The sequence below is a fragment of the Dreissena polymorpha genome, chromosome 1 (genome assembly GCF_020536995.1).
Source record: "Dreissena polymorpha isolate Duluth1 chromosome 1, UMN_Dpol_1.0, whole genome shotgun sequence".
NCBI classification, from domain to species: domain Eukaryota; kingdom Metazoa; phylum Mollusca; class Bivalvia; order Myida; family Dreissenidae; genus Dreissena; species Dreissena polymorpha.
The window spans coordinates 201,516,832-201,536,266 of NC_068355.1; the positions used below are offsets into that span (position 1 = coordinate 201,516,832).

General features: G+C 39.3%; 1 protein-coding gene across 15 annotated transcripts in view; it reads left to right on the plus strand.

Annotated features, from left to right (window-relative positions):
• The window catches only part of LOC127864608 (zinc finger protein 1-like), a 52,806-nt gene that overhangs the window by 19,322 nt on the left and 14,049 nt on the right, over positions 1-19,435 (plus strand). The window contains exons 5-7 of one of the 15 annotated variants that reach the window (XM_052404375.1): positions 15,071-15,212; positions 16,304-16,382; positions 17,910-18,937. The exons of 3 other annotated variants lie outside the window; for them this stretch is intronic. In XM_052404375.1, coding sequence (XP_052260335.1) covers positions 15,071-15,212; positions 16,304-16,382; positions 17,910-18,065 — 377 coding nt within the window. In that variant the 3' untranslated portion in view covers positions 18,066-18,937. Of the gene's footprint in view, positions 1-4,625; positions 5,115-6,395; positions 7,524-8,123; positions 9,176-9,628; positions 10,462-11,559; positions 12,333-13,475; positions 13,810-15,070; positions 16,030-16,303; positions 16,546-17,909; positions 18,938-19,435 lie in introns of those variants that run through there. 11 more of the 15 variants (XM_052404374.1, XM_052404389.1, XM_052404381.1 and 8 more) reach the window with 11 other exon arrangements.

A 19,435-nucleotide genomic window follows, 5' to 3' on the forward strand; every position in this document is an offset into this window, starting at 1 on the left:
GTAACAGCGCTGCCTTAATGACGCAGGTTTCGTCGGTATGAACAGTGGTCAATTGTTAAGGTCTAAGAACAATGCCAAAGATAGGGGACAGGCGTTCAAGTCTCTAATAAAACAATATTAACAGCTCGTCGGGACTCGCTTTGTCGTTCATCATGCAATTTCAACGTAACCTACAGGTAAACGTACCACAAATGCTCACCATGAGGAGATACGTTTATCGTCCGTCTCTTTTTTAAATGTCCATGCTACACTAAATGAGGTAAACTGTTAAATTGTGGCACGCACAACTTTTTCGCTCCCAACTTTTTTACGCATCATGATATTTATGCCCCCCTTCGAAGAAGAGGGGGTATATTGCTTTGCTCATGTCGGTCGGTCGGTATGTCGGTCCGTCCACCAGGTGGTTGTCGGATAATAACTCAAGAACGCATACGCCTAGGATCATGAAACTTCATAGGTAGATTGATCATGACTCGCAGATGACCCCTATTGATTTTGAGGTCAAAGGTCAAGGTCACGGTGACCTGAAATAGTAAAATGGTTTTCGGATAACTCAAGAACGCGTACGCTTAGGATCATGAAACTTCATGGGTAGATTGATCATGACTCGCAGATGACCCCTATTGATTTTGAGGTCACTAGGTCAAAGGTCAAGGTCACGGTGATTCGAAATAGTAAAATGGTTTCCGGATGGTAACTCAAGAACGCATTCGCCTAGGATCATGAAACTTCATGTGTAGATTGATCATGACTCGCAGATGATCCTTATTGATTTTCAGGTCACTAGGTCAAAGGTCAAGGTCACGGTGACCCGAAATAGTAAAATGGTTTCCGGATGATAACTCAAGAACGCATATGCTTAGGATCATGAAACTTTATGGGTAGATTGATCATGACTTGCAGATGACCCCTATTGATTTTCAGGTCACTAGGTCAAAGGTCAAGGTCACGGTGACCCAAATATAGTAAAATGGTGTCCGGATTATAACTCAAGAACGCATACGCTTAGGATCATGAAACATCATGGGTAGATTGATCATGACTCGCAGATGACCCCTATTGATTTTCAGGTCACTAGGTTAAAGGTCAAGGTCACGATTGATCATGACTTGCAGATGACCCCTATTGATTTTCAGGTCACTTTGTCAAAGGTCAACGTCCGCCCCCAGCCCCCCTCACCCCATCACATTTTTTTTAAACATCTTATTAAATTAATTACTTCACCCCGAATTATACCCCCTCTCACCCTTATCCTCCCACGCCCCAACCCCCCCCCCCCCCCAATTTTTTGTTTTGTTTTATCAAGAGGGCATATTTGGTATTGCTGTTTGGAATAAATTACAATAACATGTAGCAATATGCATCACACCACTTTGTTTTCTCAATCACATTGCAGTGTAAAAAGATGTAGCATTCCAAAAAAAAAGAACATTTTTCCAAACCTATTTTTTTTTCTTTCATATTCTTGTTCTTTTGTGTCTTTCTTATCCAAATTTTGTTTCTCCTAATTTTTTCGTATGTACAATTATTTTACTATCCAAAATGTCCAACAATCGTACCGAAGTCAAAATCTGTTTAAGACTACTTATAAAACAATGCAAATAAATATGTGGGACTTTGTTCATAAATTTTTTGTACATAATGGAAGTGGAATGCATCTAATTAAATACAGCTATTGTGTTTATGCCAATATACATGTAATTTTCTAATGCACTGGAGAGCCTGTTGTTTGATCTTTAGATGAGCCAAGTGTACCAACTGTGTTTTGTTGTATCAAATGAACAGTTCAATGAAACTGTTTCCATGGCAACTTTGATTTCAGTACAATGTACTGCTTTACCAGTCAATATTTTTAACTTTTGAGCTTAGTGTCTCATTTGTACATGCATTACTGTATTAACTCCAAATCAACTAGTACAAGTGGTAGGCCAGTATTACATGGACTGGTGTTCACTGTTTACACAGTTTCACAACCCATCTGATACTGGTCAGTATCTTGGCAAGTGGCCAAAGTTGGGAGCGGAATAAATGGTCTATTACATAACTGACTTCTGTGTGTGGTAAACACATGATACTGGTCATGTGGTCAAGTTGCACTTGTATACATTTGCCCAATACACAACACTAGCCTTGGCTATTTTTAATCAGATTGCATTGCTATCTATGGTGGTCATTGACTAGGGGAGTTAACTGCTATAAATAACATGTTTCATTACCATTAATAAATAAAACATTACAAATTGTGTGCACGTTTCACATATTGTCAAATAAGTCAAAATGTGTGAAAGGAATCCAAAAAATCAAAGACTCTATCATATAATGGATATAATTGATTAGTATAGGTCCTGATTGGTTTTTGCACTATTAATTGGATACATTTCATAGGTCATTGACATACAGTGACAAAAAACATATTCACACAATGGCTGTCACTACAACGGAGAGCCCATATGGGGGGCATGCATGTTTTACAAACAGCCCTTGTTTTAAGAGAAAATGTGGTAGCACTAAAATATTACCACAAATGATAGCCGTGAAAACAAGGCGTGTCCTATTGAGCACATATTTCCTAGCTCAAACGGCATAACAGCTGTCCACATGACTAGACGGCGTACTGCCTTACTAACTTTCTACCACAAATGTCTTGGTCGCACTTTAGATGAAAACTCAAAGTAAGCCATTACCAGCGTCCCGTACTGTTACGTAATAGTAAATATTGCAATTTAAACATTATTGTCCAAAATTCCATTTTGATACGGCGATTCACTTGTTACAAAGATATCAATTAAGGTTTAAATGTTCATTTTTAGCTCGGCTATTTTCGGAGGAAACCCGAGGTATTGTCATAGCCAGCTCGTCATGTCGTCCGCCGTACCGCCGTAGGAGTCGTGCTAAAACTTTAAAATTGGAAAGTGCTTCCACCTACAACTTTGAAAATTCATATGTAGATGCACCTTGATGAGTTCTACGCACCACACCCCTTTTTGAGTCACTAGGTCAAAGGTCAAGGTCACTAACCTCTAAAAAAATGTATTCTGCCAAGCTTTCGCAGCCGAGCGTTGCCACCCGTTATGCGGTGCTCTTGTTAATTTATTTTTTGAGAGGTCACAGTGACCTTGACTTTTGAACTAGTGACCCCGTTAGATGTTTGCTTTAAACCCTTTACCACTTGCATACGTATTTTGACGTATTTGTAGTCACTTGCAAGGTTAAATTTAATTTAAGGCATTTCGTACAAGATCCAAGTAGTCAAGGTTGCAGTTCCAACTATTAGATACTGATAAGCAGCAAACAGCATGATCCTGAACAGACTGCGAGTTACTCGCAGTCTGTTCTGGTTTTATGCTGTTTGCACGTAGCAATTTTAACTTAGCTCTTAGTTGGGAAAGTGTTAACAACTGTCTCCCTTTTTCGACGGCCAAGTTCACACATAAGAAATCAACTGTCGGGTCCAAACTGTTTGTACAACTATCAAGTCATGCAATAGTAAAATAACGCACCAAATATAGATACCATATTGAAATCTCTGGTCTGTCGCTGGAGAATCCTTTCCTCAGCACCGTACCTGTAATATTAAAGTTTTCACTTTGTGGTCAAAGGTAAATTTTGAGCATCATTAAGCATATTCAGACTACATATTCACAGTCCGTTTCATGGGTAGAACCAGTACTTGTGTCAAAGTTGGAAATCAAAAGAACCCTCCAGCAGTGGAGAACTCATGAACTCCCGATCGTATGGAGGACACCATATCTATTTCGCCATGACGACCTGTTAAAATATCAATTTTGGGTATAATACCTATTTCCATGTTAACTTCATCATTATTCATGATACCATAGAAAACTAACTAAATATACTTGTATCACCGTTTTGAGAAGAAGCGTTTCACGTAAATCATGTTCCTCTCGAAGTAAAGTATGAAATACTTGCATGATACATCTTGTTAAATTATTACATGAATTGTTGAACATGGGCTGGACAAGCTGCTGCCGCTAATTATCTAGAGCGCTAAATATATACCACACGTTACAACATTTAATTGTGTACTTGATATAGTGCCATTCAACGTTGGTTCAGCGAGACACGTGGGGAAGCTGAAACATTTGTATCCGATATAGATCTGTTTGGCAAATACACTCAGCTTATGGATAAAGGTCAAATGCTCGGTCACTATCAGGAAAGTATTAATCTCATACGTGAGATAATTGAAATGCCAAAAAAAAAAACTTTAAAAACTAGCAATTATGGGTATCGATATTTTCTCTTATTAAACATTGATTTTCTCCTTGCTATTTGGGCCATAGAATAAGATTTCTTAAAGCTGTATATAATATTAGCTTCGCTCTGAGAAAAATGGGTTTAACGTATGTGCTGAAAGTGTCGTCCCATATAAGCCTGTGCATTTCGCACTGGCTAATCAGGAACGACATTGTCCGCCTTTATGGTTATTTCGTGTGAAGGAAGTCTAGGCGTACAGTGTCGGCCCTGATTAGACTGTGCGGACTTCATAGCGTAATATGTTACGACACTTGACGCACATGCGTTAGGCCCCATTTTCGCAAAGCGCGGCTCATTCTATATACTATATACCGGTTCATATTTTAAACCAGCGCCTGCATTTTCAGTCACCACAACCACCGGAACTGGAAAAGTGCATATCTGCGTGTACTGCGGAAAATTCTTCGCGTCGCGGATCGGTCTTGAGCGTCACGTGAGAATGCACACAGGGGAGCGACCGTTCTCGTGTAGCGTCTGCGGGAAGACATTTCAGCTGAAGCATCATCTGAAAAACCACGCACGCATTCACGGACTATTGAACTAAAGATCGTTCATTACAATTAAGAATTCAGAACGATTATTCGTTAATACCCGTGTGTACACGGAATATTGCATTATATATCATTAGTATAATAAAGAATTTGGAGCTGAACGCTTCTTTGTTCCTCCTCGCGTTTACTCGAAGCAAAACAAGAATGACACGAACATTTGCAAAATATGATGTGATGGTTAACTTGTTTTCATTATCGGAGTCGTCTTCGTATAGATTTGATTGAAGGTCTTTTTGAACTGACAACTTATTTAACTATATATATAAATTCAATTGCAACTGCCAATGTGTCTTTGAGTCATTATTTTAGGACGCTACGTTTAAGGACATTGATGTTTTGTAATTTTATCTTCCGAATTAAAAAAAAAACTCAAGTTTTCCTACTGTATGATTTATATACACACATATAAAAAACCGTGCGACCTTTCAATAATTGCATATTTACAACATATATCAACGCAAACTCTGAACTTATCTGTAAGGCCAGTGGTCTATGTCCATAATTGTGATAAGCATTAAAGCAAAGAACAGGCACTGGTCGTTTTAAAACTTGCGCCGCAAAGCGGTCGGGGGTTATACAAATGCCATTCGTCCGACCGATAGTCACTGTATCCGTAACAATATCGCGTCCGCTCACAATCTCCTATACTTGTTTACGTGTTTTCATGAAACTTGTATCAAGTATTGATGTCGAATCGAAGTGGTGTAGTGAATATGGTGTCCGCCTTTGCGATCGGGAGGTCATGGTCCCCACGATGTGATCGTTCCTAAGATTTCTCCATTGACACCAGGTACTGGTTTTAGTCCCAGGAAACAGACTCGAGAGCGTTTCAAAAAAAGTCTTAGGCTTTCTATGCAATCGAGCTTTAATAAATAGGTTTATTTAAACTAAACCTATTTGATGGCATTGCAACGAATTGTGCAGACTTTATGAGTCAATCGTGCCGGTTCGACTTCTAGGTCGTATTCAAGGTCAAAATTTTAAGCCTCAATTTTAGTGACCGCTTCATAATACATGTACCCTTGGAAGGATTTTCACGAAACTGCAATATTTAGGCCATTGAAACAATGTGCTGAAGGCATGAGCAAGTCACGCCAACTAAAGGTCAAGGTCGCACATTCAGGTAACTAGCTCGAGCTTTTTGTATCCGTTCTGTTTCTACTTTACCCCCAATGGAATATTTCATCAAACTTGGTCAAAATGTTTAGACAAATGAGACGATGTGTAGACGGATTGATTCAGCCCCGCTTGCTCAATATCGAGGTCACCACTTCAAGGTAAATCTCGGGGAGTGATATAGCTGTCTTTCGGACTGCCTTATTAGTATTCGCACAGTTTGACTTGCCTGCGTGGACCTCACAGGCTAGTTTTGAACGACACCTTACGTACATGCATTAAGTCCGTTTTCCCAGAGCGAGGCACATTTTTTTGAAGGAACGCAAATAGATCTAAAATTGACGGTGTTAAAATAGCTTTCAATGAAGGTATTCCATGGTTAATGTTGAAAGGAACACATCACTTTGAAGAAAGATTCGTTCGCATCTGACTTGCGTTCTCTAACTTCAGATCTGCCCGACTTTCTCATGAAGCACGTGTGCACGGTTTGCAACCGCCCGTTCCAGTCTCGCAGTCACCTGGTGCGTCACGCGTTGATCCACAGCGACTCACGAGACTTCACCTGCTCCAAGTGCGACAAGGCCTTCCGCCTGAAACACCACTTGAAAGAGCACATTAAACGTTGTCAGCAAGACTGAACACACTGCTTGAAAGAGCAAATTAAACGTTGTCAACAAGACTGAACACACTACTTGAAAGAGCACGTAATACGTTGTCAGCAAGACTGAACACACCACTTGAAAGAGCACATTAAACGTTGTCAACAAGACTGAACACACCACTTGAAATAGCACATTAAACGTTGACCGCAAGACTGAACACACCGCTTGAAATAGCACTTTAAACGTTGCCAGCTTGACTGACTATACACAATAAAAACTGAGCGTTGTTCTTGGAAAGCCAGGCCTAATGCACGTGCGTAAAGGGTCGTCAGAGATTAGTCAGTGCTGTCCGCAAAGGATTATCAGAGTCGAAACTCCGTTTTATGGTATTTTGCGTTTAGAGAAATTCCCTTGTTTGCGAAAAACAGTTTAGACGGAAAGTGTTTTCCCTTATACGCCTGTGAGGACTGTACAGGCATATGTGGGACGACACTTGACGCAGACGCATTATGTCCAGTGTTCCCATATATTAATGCGCGATTCGCACAGTAACGCTCACTTTGCAAACTTTATTTATTGGTTATAAGGGACTTGTAAATTAACAAAGCATTAACAAGTACGAGGGACTGCCCTTGAATAGTCATTCTTTAAATACAACTAAACACGTGCCTAGACGTGTCATGAATTTATTATCTTCTGCTATTTAGTCAATGTCTTCATTTCAAACGGGAAGAAAAATATCATTATACAAGTAATTGATTTGTTACTTGTTTTAAATGACTTTGTGAAAATGCAAATCAGAACGTGTATACGAATGGGCCGTTATCGTGCATAAGGAATAGTTTCAACTATTTATTGCCATATATCGTTGGAAGATTGTGTTAGTGTTCTATATTGTTTCGTTCTGTTGTAAGTGTTATTGATCCAACATTATCTTGTTTGCATATGTGCGATTATTAAAATTTTCGAAACTATTCATTTGCATTTGCATGTTATCAATTGGACCCTTTACTTAACAAGATATCGTTGAATGAAAACTGTATTAATAAATTTAAACATTAACTTAGTTTTTATTCATAATTGTCGCGAATGAATGTGACTGACGGAGTTTTAAATATGCATGCTATTATCAAAGTATTTGAACCACTATAAGGATTGCGGACATAATCGATGCATCTTAAATGGCATACTATGGTGCGTCGCGAAACATCCTACAAGTACAGCACTCCAAGACTGTTTAACTATCAAATACTGTTGAATGTAAGGTACCGATGTTTCCATCGGTGAAGACCCTAATGGTGGAGATATTGGTATAAGCATTTGGCCGAAAAAGGTAAATAATTATTCATTTGACTGATTTAGTATGTGGCCAAAACGTTAATATGTATTCATTTGACTGATTTATTATGTGTATAAAACCGAAACTCGGGCGATAATTTGTTGTTGCGCAAGTTTTCCAAATGCAAGGTGGTGTGCTTTGCCGTGCTGGATCAGCAAACGATTTCTTGCAAAAATCTATCGTACGGAGAATTCCGGAAATAGTCTATTATCACGATCGTGTGCTTTGCGATTTCAGATATGGGAATGTTTACCTGCCACATTTGTCAGCGTTCCTTCACCTCGAGATACTGCCTCGCTAGACACATGAAGATACACTCGGACGAGAAAGAATGGCAGTGCGGAACTTGTTGGAAACGATTCAGACTAAAACAACACTTGAAATCACACATGATCCTGCATATGAAAGACATGACTTAAACCATATTAGTTTCGTTCCTGAAAAAAATGGGCCTAATACGTGTGCGTTAATTGTCATCCCAGATTAGCATGCGCAGTCCGCGCGTTAATTGTCATCCCAGATTAGCATGCGCAGTCCGCGCGTCAATTGTCATCTCAGATTAGCATGCGCAGTCCGCTCGTCAGGCTAATCAGGGACGACACTTTCTGCTTTCATTGAATTTTACCCTTGAATGAAGTATCTTCTGAGCGAAAATCCAATACAGGCGGGCAGTTTCGTCCCTGAGTATCATTTGCGCACTACACAGGCTAATCTGGGACGAAACTTAACGCACATGAACTAAACCATGTTTTCACAGAGCGAGGCTCACATAAAGACACGCTTTAACGCATGTATGCCTAGCTTCTAGAAAAAAAGGCCATGGCAAACAGCGTAGAACGCATGATGCGGCGGCTCATCTGGGTCTGCGCTGCTTGCTTAAAGGAAGTTCTGTAAGAAATATTCTAAATATATAAATAAATATACTAAACATCCCTAATTTTGGAAATTAATTGATCCAATTTAGAAGGATGGGAGAGTCCACTAGGCATAAATGGGTTAAACACTGGACCGTAAAGACTGTTTTATTAAGTCGTGCAGTTTAAAAAAAGTATTGGCGATCCCCGTTTTTCTTGCAAAATATAACGAAACAATCAGAAACACTCAAAAGTATTCAATCGTTGCGTGTTTGTAACGTTAAATAAAATGATTAATTTCAAATGATGAGTAGTCCTGATGTACATTGTTATTTGTTATATGATACAAAACAACAACACTATTATGTTTTAGCTCTTAAGCATACCGTTGCTTTTTAGCCATAAACAAAGTACAAAATAAACAATCGAAAAATTGTCATTTCTTCGAATTTTATTCCTATAATATCCAATATGCTGTGTCAGATGTATATGGAGCAACTGACAAGATACTGATTACGAATAACAGTCTTGTATACATGTTAGCAACGATCTGTGAAAATGGAGCTTAATGCATGTGCGTAAAGCGTCATCCCAGATCAGCCTGCACAGTTCGCAGAGGCTAATCTGGGACGGCTTTTTCCGCTTAGACTTAAATTTTCGTTTAGAAGAGACTTATCTTAAACACAAAATTCCAGGAGCGGAAAGTGTCGTCACTGATTAATCTTTGCTGACTGGACAGGCTAATCTGGAACGACTTTTTACGCTCATGCATTAGACCCCGTTTTCCCAGAACGATGCGCATGCGTGATTTTGTGGTTGAAACTGCCTCACAAGATCACCGTTTGGATGGCTCAGATTACTCAGTATTCATTTGCTTCTTTCATTCAGTACCCGTACCGCCCGATACGACACGACTGGGCAAGTATGTTTGCCCGTTCTGTTCGAGACTCTGCCGCGATCAGTGGACCCTGAAAAACCATCTTCGAGTGCACACGGGAGAGAGGCCGTTCAAATGTCTCGAGTGTCAGAAATCGTTTGCTGAGAAATCCAACTTGAATAAGCATATGGCTACGCATTATTTCCACAAAGATGTCTAAAACTATGTTGTTTTTCTCTGCAAGAGTCGCGTTTCGAGAAAACGGGGCTTAATGCATGTGCGTCAAGTGTTGCACTATATTAGCCTGTGTTATCCGCACATACTTATTAGAGACGAAACTGTCCGCCTTAAATGGATTTTTGCTAATAGAACCTCCTTTAAACAATTCCATAAAAACGGAAAGGGTCGTCCTTAATAAACAGGTGCTGGCTGCACAGGCTGCTCAGAGATTACACTGTTCGCACATGCATTTAACCTTGTTATCCCAAAGCCAACCTTAGATGTATATATAATCCACTTATGATTGACACAATATTTTTGAAATTCACTATTTCTACGAACGATCCTGAATTTTGTCTTTGTGTGGGCGTTTTTTGGGAAACTTAAATATATTGGTTAATACTAATCCATAATGAGTTGTTATAAATGAAGCTCTTGGGACTTTAAAAAAAGCATTCAAAAATGTATTACTATATCAACGTATTTTATTAATATTTTTTGTATTTTTACGGTTGTTTGAAATCAAACTTTTAATATTCTTTCGCTTTAATTCAACACACATTGTTCAATCTTGACTTTTCTATTGTATTGTAAAGTATGTGGTTATTAAAATATATATCAGTTTTTTACTTTTTAATGCTCGTTGAATCTTCCGATTGGAAGGTTATTTACTTGTCTCCCTTGCATTATATATTGAGCCGCACTCTGAGAAAACTAGGACTTTGACTCTTTCAGTGCTGAAACCGAATTTTGAAGGCCTTTGCAAACAGTTTGGATCCAGATAAGACGCCACAAAACGTGGCGTCTCATCTGGATCCAAACTATTTGCTATTCTGATGGTATTCTTTGAAAAAAATCGAAGAAAATGCTAATTTTAGAAATGCAGCAGACACAATTTTAGCAGACGACAAATTTCCCAGCATGCAAAGGGTTAATGCATGGGCTTCATTGTAGTAGCAGATTAGCATTAGCAGTGCGCACTGGCTAATCAGGGACAACACTTTCCGTCTAAACTTCCGTTTACCCTTTCCCACTGAAAAGCAAAGTTAAAATGTGCAAACAGCATAAAATCAGAACAGCCTGCGAGTAACTCATCAGTATCTAAGGGTTGGCAATGAAGCCTTAACAACTTGAATCTAGTAAGAAAGGTCTTCAATTAATTAAATTTAACTTTCTAAGGGACTACAAGTGCATCAAATTAACCCTTTAAGCGCGGGAACCGAATTTTGAAGGCCTTTCCAAACAGTTTGGATCCGGATCCAAACTGCTTGCTATTCTGATAGTATTCTTTGAAAAAAATCAAAGAAAATGCAAATTTTAGAAATTCAGCAGACAACATTTTAGCAGATGACAAATTTCCCAGCATGCAAAGGGTTAAGTATCTAAGTGGTTAAGGGTTAAACGAAAAATACCGGACAGCACATGCTATCATGTATTATGAACTCGAATAAGATCATGAATTAGATACTGTATTTGGTTGGTAACTTGCTGTATATAAAAGGCTAGCGGACCCTTAGAAGAATTCATCTCCGGATAATATTTCAAGAGTTTCATTATCTTGTAGTGTTTGGGTGTTCGATTAGTTTACGTAGATGCCATACGTGTTATTTTCTTTTAAGAGAATTATTCATCGAATTCAACCGGAAGTGGGATATTATTAGCGTCCCACTGGCCAGTATGTGAATAGTTTGTATAGATAACACAATTGCTATTGTCTTTTCAGAGAAAGATTCATCGAGTTTAACCGGAAGTGAGAAATTGACTTGTCCGTTTTGCCCAAAGGTGTGTCGAGACCAGTGGACGCTCAAACGTCACATGCGAGTGCACACCGGGGAAAAACCGTTCCAGTGTTCCGTCTGCCAGAAATCGTTTGCTGAGAAATCAAACATGAATAAACATATGGCCACGCATTACTTTACTGGGACATTTTGAAATATTTGAGTTTTAAGTCGAGTTCAAAGATGACTAAACATATGGTCAAGACTTATAATACTGGGACATTTTGAAATAATTGGAAAAGGTTTTCGGAGAAATCAAACATGAATAAACATATGGTCACACATTATTTTACGCGGTCATTTTGAAATTATCGAGTTTTAAGTAGAGTTCAAAGATGTGAACATTGTTATCAACAATAAGATTCGATTGGGTTTTGAAAAAACGCCTCATGATAACGACCATGACTAATTATTAGATGGCCATGGCAACGGCAACGAAAATAAAATTATGCTCATGCATTCGGCTGACACAATGGAAAATGGCATGATGAGATGTGGACGTTATTCCCTGCTCAGAACTGTTAAATTGTTAATTTTAACTGTGTACATATAGACTAACCGTTATCCAAAGATTGTGTTTAATCCTTAATCGTTATAGCGACTCGTATTCTCGTCTTCTTGTCGGGGAAGATCATACTTATATTTCCTACCCAATGGACTTTGTATAATGGAAAAAACTAACTGTTATCTATTATATTAAAACAATTGAGCAATATCGCGCTGATTGTTTCTGTGAGTTACTTCCCTTATTTTCTTAATTTCTTGAACGATCTTCTTGCCCAGAGTTTTTTTAAACATAAATAAATGGAATAGATCGGTGTTTGCGACTTTTAAGTAGGAGCGGTTTATGTTTTATTACAGAGCTCTAGTTGCAATAATTCAACTTTCAGCTTTATAACCCAAAGGGTTGCTGAGAGTTGTGCGCAGATCTGCGATTGTGTTAATGGAGGGGTGCATATGGACTCCCAGAGCCGCCATAGCAAAAATCATCAATGGCTCTGGGAGTACGTTTATATGGACTGAGAGTTGTGAATGCTGATTAGACTCGCCTGGATTTAACGATTGTAACGAGCACTAAACATAGATTTAAGTTACAATGCTCTTGTAAAGACCCTTGTACTCCCCCTATCTAGACCCCTGGTTTACGAGGTAGAGGACAATGTGTAAGCGGGCCGGATAGCTTGAAGTCGGTAGATCATGTGCAATGTATGCATGTTATCAGGATTCGAGTTCTGGCCTGGCTGCATGATTTTCTCACCGTTATTTTATGTTTATGTCAGCTTGTGTTTCAAGAGGAACAGAAAAACACTAAAACCTGTATTTCGGTATAGCTCTATATCTTATTTCGGTATAGCTCTATATCTTATTTCGGTATAGTTCTATATCTTACGGCGCATTTCATAGTCGTAAGAGTATTCGTGGCGACTTTGCATTGGTCATGTGTTTTCTTTGGAAGACAATTAGAAAGTTATATAACAGGTATGATGATGAAGATGATTCCTACGCACTTCCGAAATGGTCTCTTTCAGTGGTGTATATTTGTAACTCCGTGATGCGTTCATTTCGGGCATGTATTCAGTTACAACACGAATAACGAATTAAATGCGATATTTAATATATATTTCTGTAAAATCCTTCGAAATTCGGTGTATTCTTGTGTATTTCGGTATTAACATGCCAAACAAGCGATATGATGCTTTTATTTCCGTTCACAACAAGCTATATGATTATATTTCCGTTCACAACAAGCTATATGATTATATTTCCGTTTACAACAAGCGATAGGATTATATTTCCGTTTACAACAAGCGATATGATTATATTTCCGTTCACAACAAGCTATATGATTATTTGATTTCAGATTCACTAGCTGCTATTGACGCTGAAGAGCAAGCTGTTCTTGATACCGCAATAGCGGAAGAACCTCTGAATGGCTCTTTTGTTGAAAAAGAAATACCGGGCGATGGACGTTTTAAATGTGGAATTTGTGACCGCTCATACTCCAGGAAAAGCGCACTAAACCGACATTTGAAAATCAACAATTATTCGCTGCATGGAGAACGTAAGCTTTCCTGTCCATTTGCTGGTTGTTCCTCAACCTTTGACAGAGACGAAAAATTTCAAGATCATCTTAATTCACACTCTGGGCTTAGACCTCACGCATGTGGTGGCTGTGAAAAAGCATTTCATAATAGGTATACACGCAACCGGCACCAGAGCGTATGTACTGGTAAAAAAATCGTATAGAATGTGATGAATGCAAACAGGAGTTCAAAGATGCTGATGCACTTGCCAAGCGCACAGATGCTCCACACTAAATATGTAATGTAAAATGTGCAATAGTAGCACTTGGAGGGGCCCATTATCAATTATAGACATCCCATAATCGATAAATTGACCGCCGCCATATTGGCTATCACGTGACCCGCTGACATGACGGTACTGAGGAATCCGGAAGACTACAGCGTTACCTGAAATGCATCATGTGCTGTATTATATATTTCATCTTATACGAGAGATATCATACGAGAGACTTTGATGTTGTTTGAAAGCAGACTTCTTCGTGATAATTAAACGTTGGATTTGTTAATTTGTGTGAGTTCTATACAGTCTACTTTCAGTCATACCGCGACAAATCACACATGCTTTATCCATTATTAGTCACGGCCGTTATCATGAGGCGTTTTTCAAAACCCACTCGAATTTACTCGTTGATAAATAAGTTGTTTGTTCATGTCGGATGCTGTAATTTTGAATAACCGAAGAAAAATGATTACAGATTTCAATAAAATGTTGTTCATATTTATCTTTGGTCTAATTCCTTTGTAATTAGAGTTAAACAGAGAGAGTGGTGAATTTTGCTTGAATTATGACCACATTCTAACGGATTTCGTGAAAAGTAAGCAGCTAGGAATGTGGGGATTAAGTTCCCAAAGTCCTTCTTACGTAGGCTCTTAAAGAACACACTCAAACCTGCTAAATCCAATACGTAAAATATAAAAACTAGGGAAATACTTATACTCCGCTTTTCACCGACATCTATACAGTATCTCAGTCGTCGCGTTCCACAGCCGTCGCTGGAGTCGATTGAACGGTGTGAAAACTTTCTTGAAGAAATCAAACGTGTTCTATGTTCTATCTTTTCTATCATAATTAGGCCCCGCTACTAGTATATGCAATACTTATACTTGTATGCTAAGTTTAAACATATTTAGTTAAGCTTAATTGCATCCAAAGCCGAAAGCTTATTGAAATCCTTTCGAGTCCGTTTCATGGGTTGAACCAGTACTTGGTGTCTTTTCGGGAGGCATAAAGAACGCTCCCACATTGTGTATCAAACCCATGACCTCTCGGTCGCTAGGCGGACGTCATACGCAATACGCCACGCACCGGTATGTAAGGAGCTTACCTTTGGTGTTCATCTGCATGCTTTTACCATAAAGAACCGTTTTGCAGGCGAGACGTTACCCGAGACCGGATCGCACAAAGTGACCAGCAGATCCAAGTTAATGGAGTGCAAGTTCTGCGGGAAGAGGTTCGAATTCAGGTCGAAGTTCTCCGAACATCTCAGGACCCACACGGGCGAGAAGCCATTTGAGTGTAGTATCTGCGGGAAATCTTTCTCCCGCAACTGTAACCGAACAGCGCACATGATCGTGCACATGAAGACAGACTCGCTTAACTCTTTCAGTGCTGGAACCGAATTTTGAAGGCCTTTGCAAACCGTTTGGATCCATATGAGACGCCACAAAACGTGGCGTCTCAACAGGATCCAAACTGTTTGCTATTCTGATAGTATTCTTTGAAAAATATAAAAGAAAATGCTAATTTTTGAAATTCAGCAGACGACATTTGTGCAGACGACAAATTTCCCAGCATGCAAAGGGTTAAGAATATTTTATAATGGCATGCAAACTTTTCGATCATTTCAGGTGCGTTCTTGGAAAACTGGGTTAAGTGCAGTCCGCACAGGCTAATCAGGGACACACTAAACGCTTTAACTCGATTTTCGCTAAGGAGAGACTTCCTTTAATCGATGTATACCATTTAAGCGGAAAGTGTCGTCCCTGATAAGCCTGTGCAGATTACACAGGCTATTTTGGGACGAAATTGTACGCAACTTAAGCCCAGTTTTCACAGAACGAAGCTCATTTGTTAAGTACTTGCAGTTTAAACCGTTCGAGTTCAAATAGTTTCTTGTTTGTTTGGATACTTGTGGATAAGTATCATATTGTTTTATTACTGGCTTAAATAGATGAGTCTAAATTTAAATGGACTTTGCTTAGTTTATTCTAATAAATAAAAAGGTTGGTTATCTGTTTAACAGTTAGTTCCCATTCGTACGTATATTCATAAAAAGTTGTTTCGTTATGATTCTTAAGTTTTCAACGTTTTTGAATAAACGATGATGCAGATGGCTATATTGTTTTTATTCAGCGGTCATTCCTTTTTGATAAAGGTCAATTTGGTTTGTGTGCGAGGGGCAATAGCATCGAGTCCGTTTCATGGGTAGAACCAGTACTTGGTGTCTTTTTTGGAGGTCTAAAGAACGCTCTCACATTGCCTATCGAACCCATGACCTCTCGGTCGCTAGGCGGACGCATTACGCAATACGCCACGCACATGTATGTAAGGAGCTTACCTTTGGTGTTCATCTGCATGATTTTACCATAAAGAACCGTTTTGCAGGCGAGATGAAACCCGAGATAGAAACGTACAAAGAGATCAGCAGATCCAACATAATGGAGTGCAAGTTCTGCGGGAAGAGGTTCGTATTCAGGTCGAAGTTCTCCGAACATCTCCGGACCCACACGGGCGAGAAGCCATTTGAGTGTCGTGTCTGCGGGAAGTCTTTCTCCCTCAACTGGAACTTAAAAAAGCACATGATCGTGCACATGAAGAAAGACTATATTTGATAATGACATGCAACTTTTTCGATCGTTCCTGCGGCGTTCTTGGAAAACAGGGCTTATTGCAGTCCGCACAGGCTAATTAGGGACACACTTACCACCTTAACTTAATTTTAGCTAAGCTAGACGTCCTTTAAACGATAAATACCATTAAAGCGGTAAGTGTCGTCCCTGATAAGCCTGTGCGGACTTCGCAGGCTATTTTGGGACGACACTTTACGCACATGCATTAAGCACAGTTTTCACAGAACGAAGCTAATTTGTTAAGTACTTGCGGTTTAAACTGTTCAATTTCAAATAGTATCTTGTGTGTTTGGATACTAGTCGATCAGTATCAGTTTGTTTTATTGATGGCTTTTATAGCTGAGGCTTAATTTAAATTGACTTTGCTTAGTTTATTCTAATAAATAAAAATGTTGGTTATCCTTTTAACAGGAAGTTCTCATTCGTACGTATAACATTTACGATGACGCATACACACGTAGAAACAAACGCAATACAAGTCATCAACGCTGTTTTTATTTAAAGTTAATCATTTGAAATATTGTTGACAAATAAGTGATGTTTATTTTTTATAAATGAGTCGTGTCCTGAGAAAACTGGGCGTAATGCATGTGCGTAAACTTCCGCCTAAACTTGATTTTCGGTAAGGGGAGACTTCATTGAAACTAAAAATACCATAAACGCGGAAAGTGTCGTCCCTGATTAGCCTGTGCGGACTGCACAGGTTAATCTGGGACGACACTTTACGCACATGCATTATGCCCAATTTTCACAGAACATACACATACTTAGTATATGCAACAGTGCCTTATTATGTATTAGCATTTCATGTAACGATGCAATTCTTGTAATAGTTAAATTAAACCGGTTATTACAACATTGTAAAGATATACGACAAGCGTATTCTATTTATACAAGTTTTGTCGTGTTATTGTTTTGTAAATAAACTTTCTTAAGCACTCCAAGGTTTTGATCGTCTATATTCAAATTTGAAATTATAAACGCGAGTTTGTTGTTGAGCCTCGATTTTAGAAAAAGGATTTTAATAATAATAATAATAATAATAATAATAATAATAATAGATCTTAATGCATGTGTGTAAAGTGTCGTCCCAGATAAGCCTTTGCAGTCTTGTGCCAGGTTAATCTGGGACGACACTTTCCGCTCGTTTGATAGTTTTCTTCTAAAGGAAGTATGTTCCTAGTGAAAACCCAGTTCAAGCGGAAATGGCAGTCCCTTCTCAGCCTGTGCGGACTGCACATGCTTATCAGTGGCGACACTACGCGCATGCATTAAGCCCTGTTCTCCTAGAACGAGGCTAAAATGTATTTTTTTTCATGTAATGATCACATTTGGTATTAAATTAACGGTAATCATTTCAGAACAGGGACCATCGAGGGGCACGTGCCGATGCAAGATGTGTGGTAAATGGTTTTCGTACCAGAATGCGCTCGAGATGCACGTGCGAGTCCATACAGGGGAGAGACCATTTCAGTGTGAGGTGTGTCCGTACGCAACCACGCAACGCGGACATCTGAAGCGACACAGGTTCACGAAACATGGAATCGTCTACACGCAGTAGTGGTTAAAGAGTGAAGTGTGCCACTACGCCACGACATTACGCGGACAAATGGACCGTCGCCGGTTTACGAAACATGGAATCATCTACACGCAGTAGTGGCTGAAGTGTGAAGTGTGCCCCTTCGCCACCACGCAACGCGGACATCTGAAGCGGCAGAGATATACGAAACATGGAATGGTCTACACGCAGTAGTGGATAAAGTGTGAAGTGTGCCACTACACCACGACGCAACGCGGACATCTGAAGCGGCACATATATACGAAACATGGAATCGTCTACACGCTGTAGTGTTTGAAGTGTGAAGTGTGTCTCTAAGCCATCACACAGCGTGGACATCTGAAGCGGCACAGAATCACGAAACATGGAATCATCTAGACGCTGTAGTGGTTATAGTGTGAAGTGTGTCCCTACGCCACGACATTACGCGGACATCTAAAGCAACACAGATATACGAAACATGGAATCGTCTACATGCGGCAGTGAACCCGTCATTGTCGACTGATTTGCAGTGAACTCTGTGATTGCTTACCCGTCTGTCATTGAGTAAACTTCCGCTTAACATTAATAAGTGACAGTGTTGACGAACAGACTGTTACCTTAACTGGCCGTTAAAGCTCAGAGGCTCTTAACATAGCCCATGTCGGAGTCTTTGCAGATTTACATGCCTGCGAATCTACATAGCTCTCTTAAATATAATCTCATTATCATTAAAGTAAACTACACTTGTCGGTATTATTTTGATAATTGATTAGGAAAAAGGTTATTGAACCGTGTTTTCTTAAAATGCATTAATAAATATGTCCTTTCAATAAAGACTTTTGTGGTTTTCGACAATTTCTCTTTTAACGTGTAATCAGACTAAAACTGTGAACTATCAAGGAGAGTTATGACTTCTGAGTTCTTATTATTCACACGCTCCGAATTTGAGCGGGGGATTATGTGGTTATCTCCGCCGTCCGTCCGATCGTCCTGGCCACTATCTCCTCTTGCACTATTAACACTAGAATCTTGAAACTTAATCACATGACAGCTATGAGCATATGTGCGACAGTGCACTATTTGGCATTTTGATCTGACCCCTGGGTCAAAAGCTGTGGCGTGGGGATATGCCGCGCCATTTCTAGTTTCTAAGTTAGTTTAAGTGTATTCAGACTAAATACAAAACGTGACGCTCCATATATAATTATGGCCACGAACTCTTCCTTGGAGGTTACAGCCAGCCTATCGTTTTATATAAAATTCTTTCCTTTTAATAAGGGCGGCTTTATTTTCCAGATAGATACGACACAAATAGCAGATACCAAATAGATATTACACATCAATAAA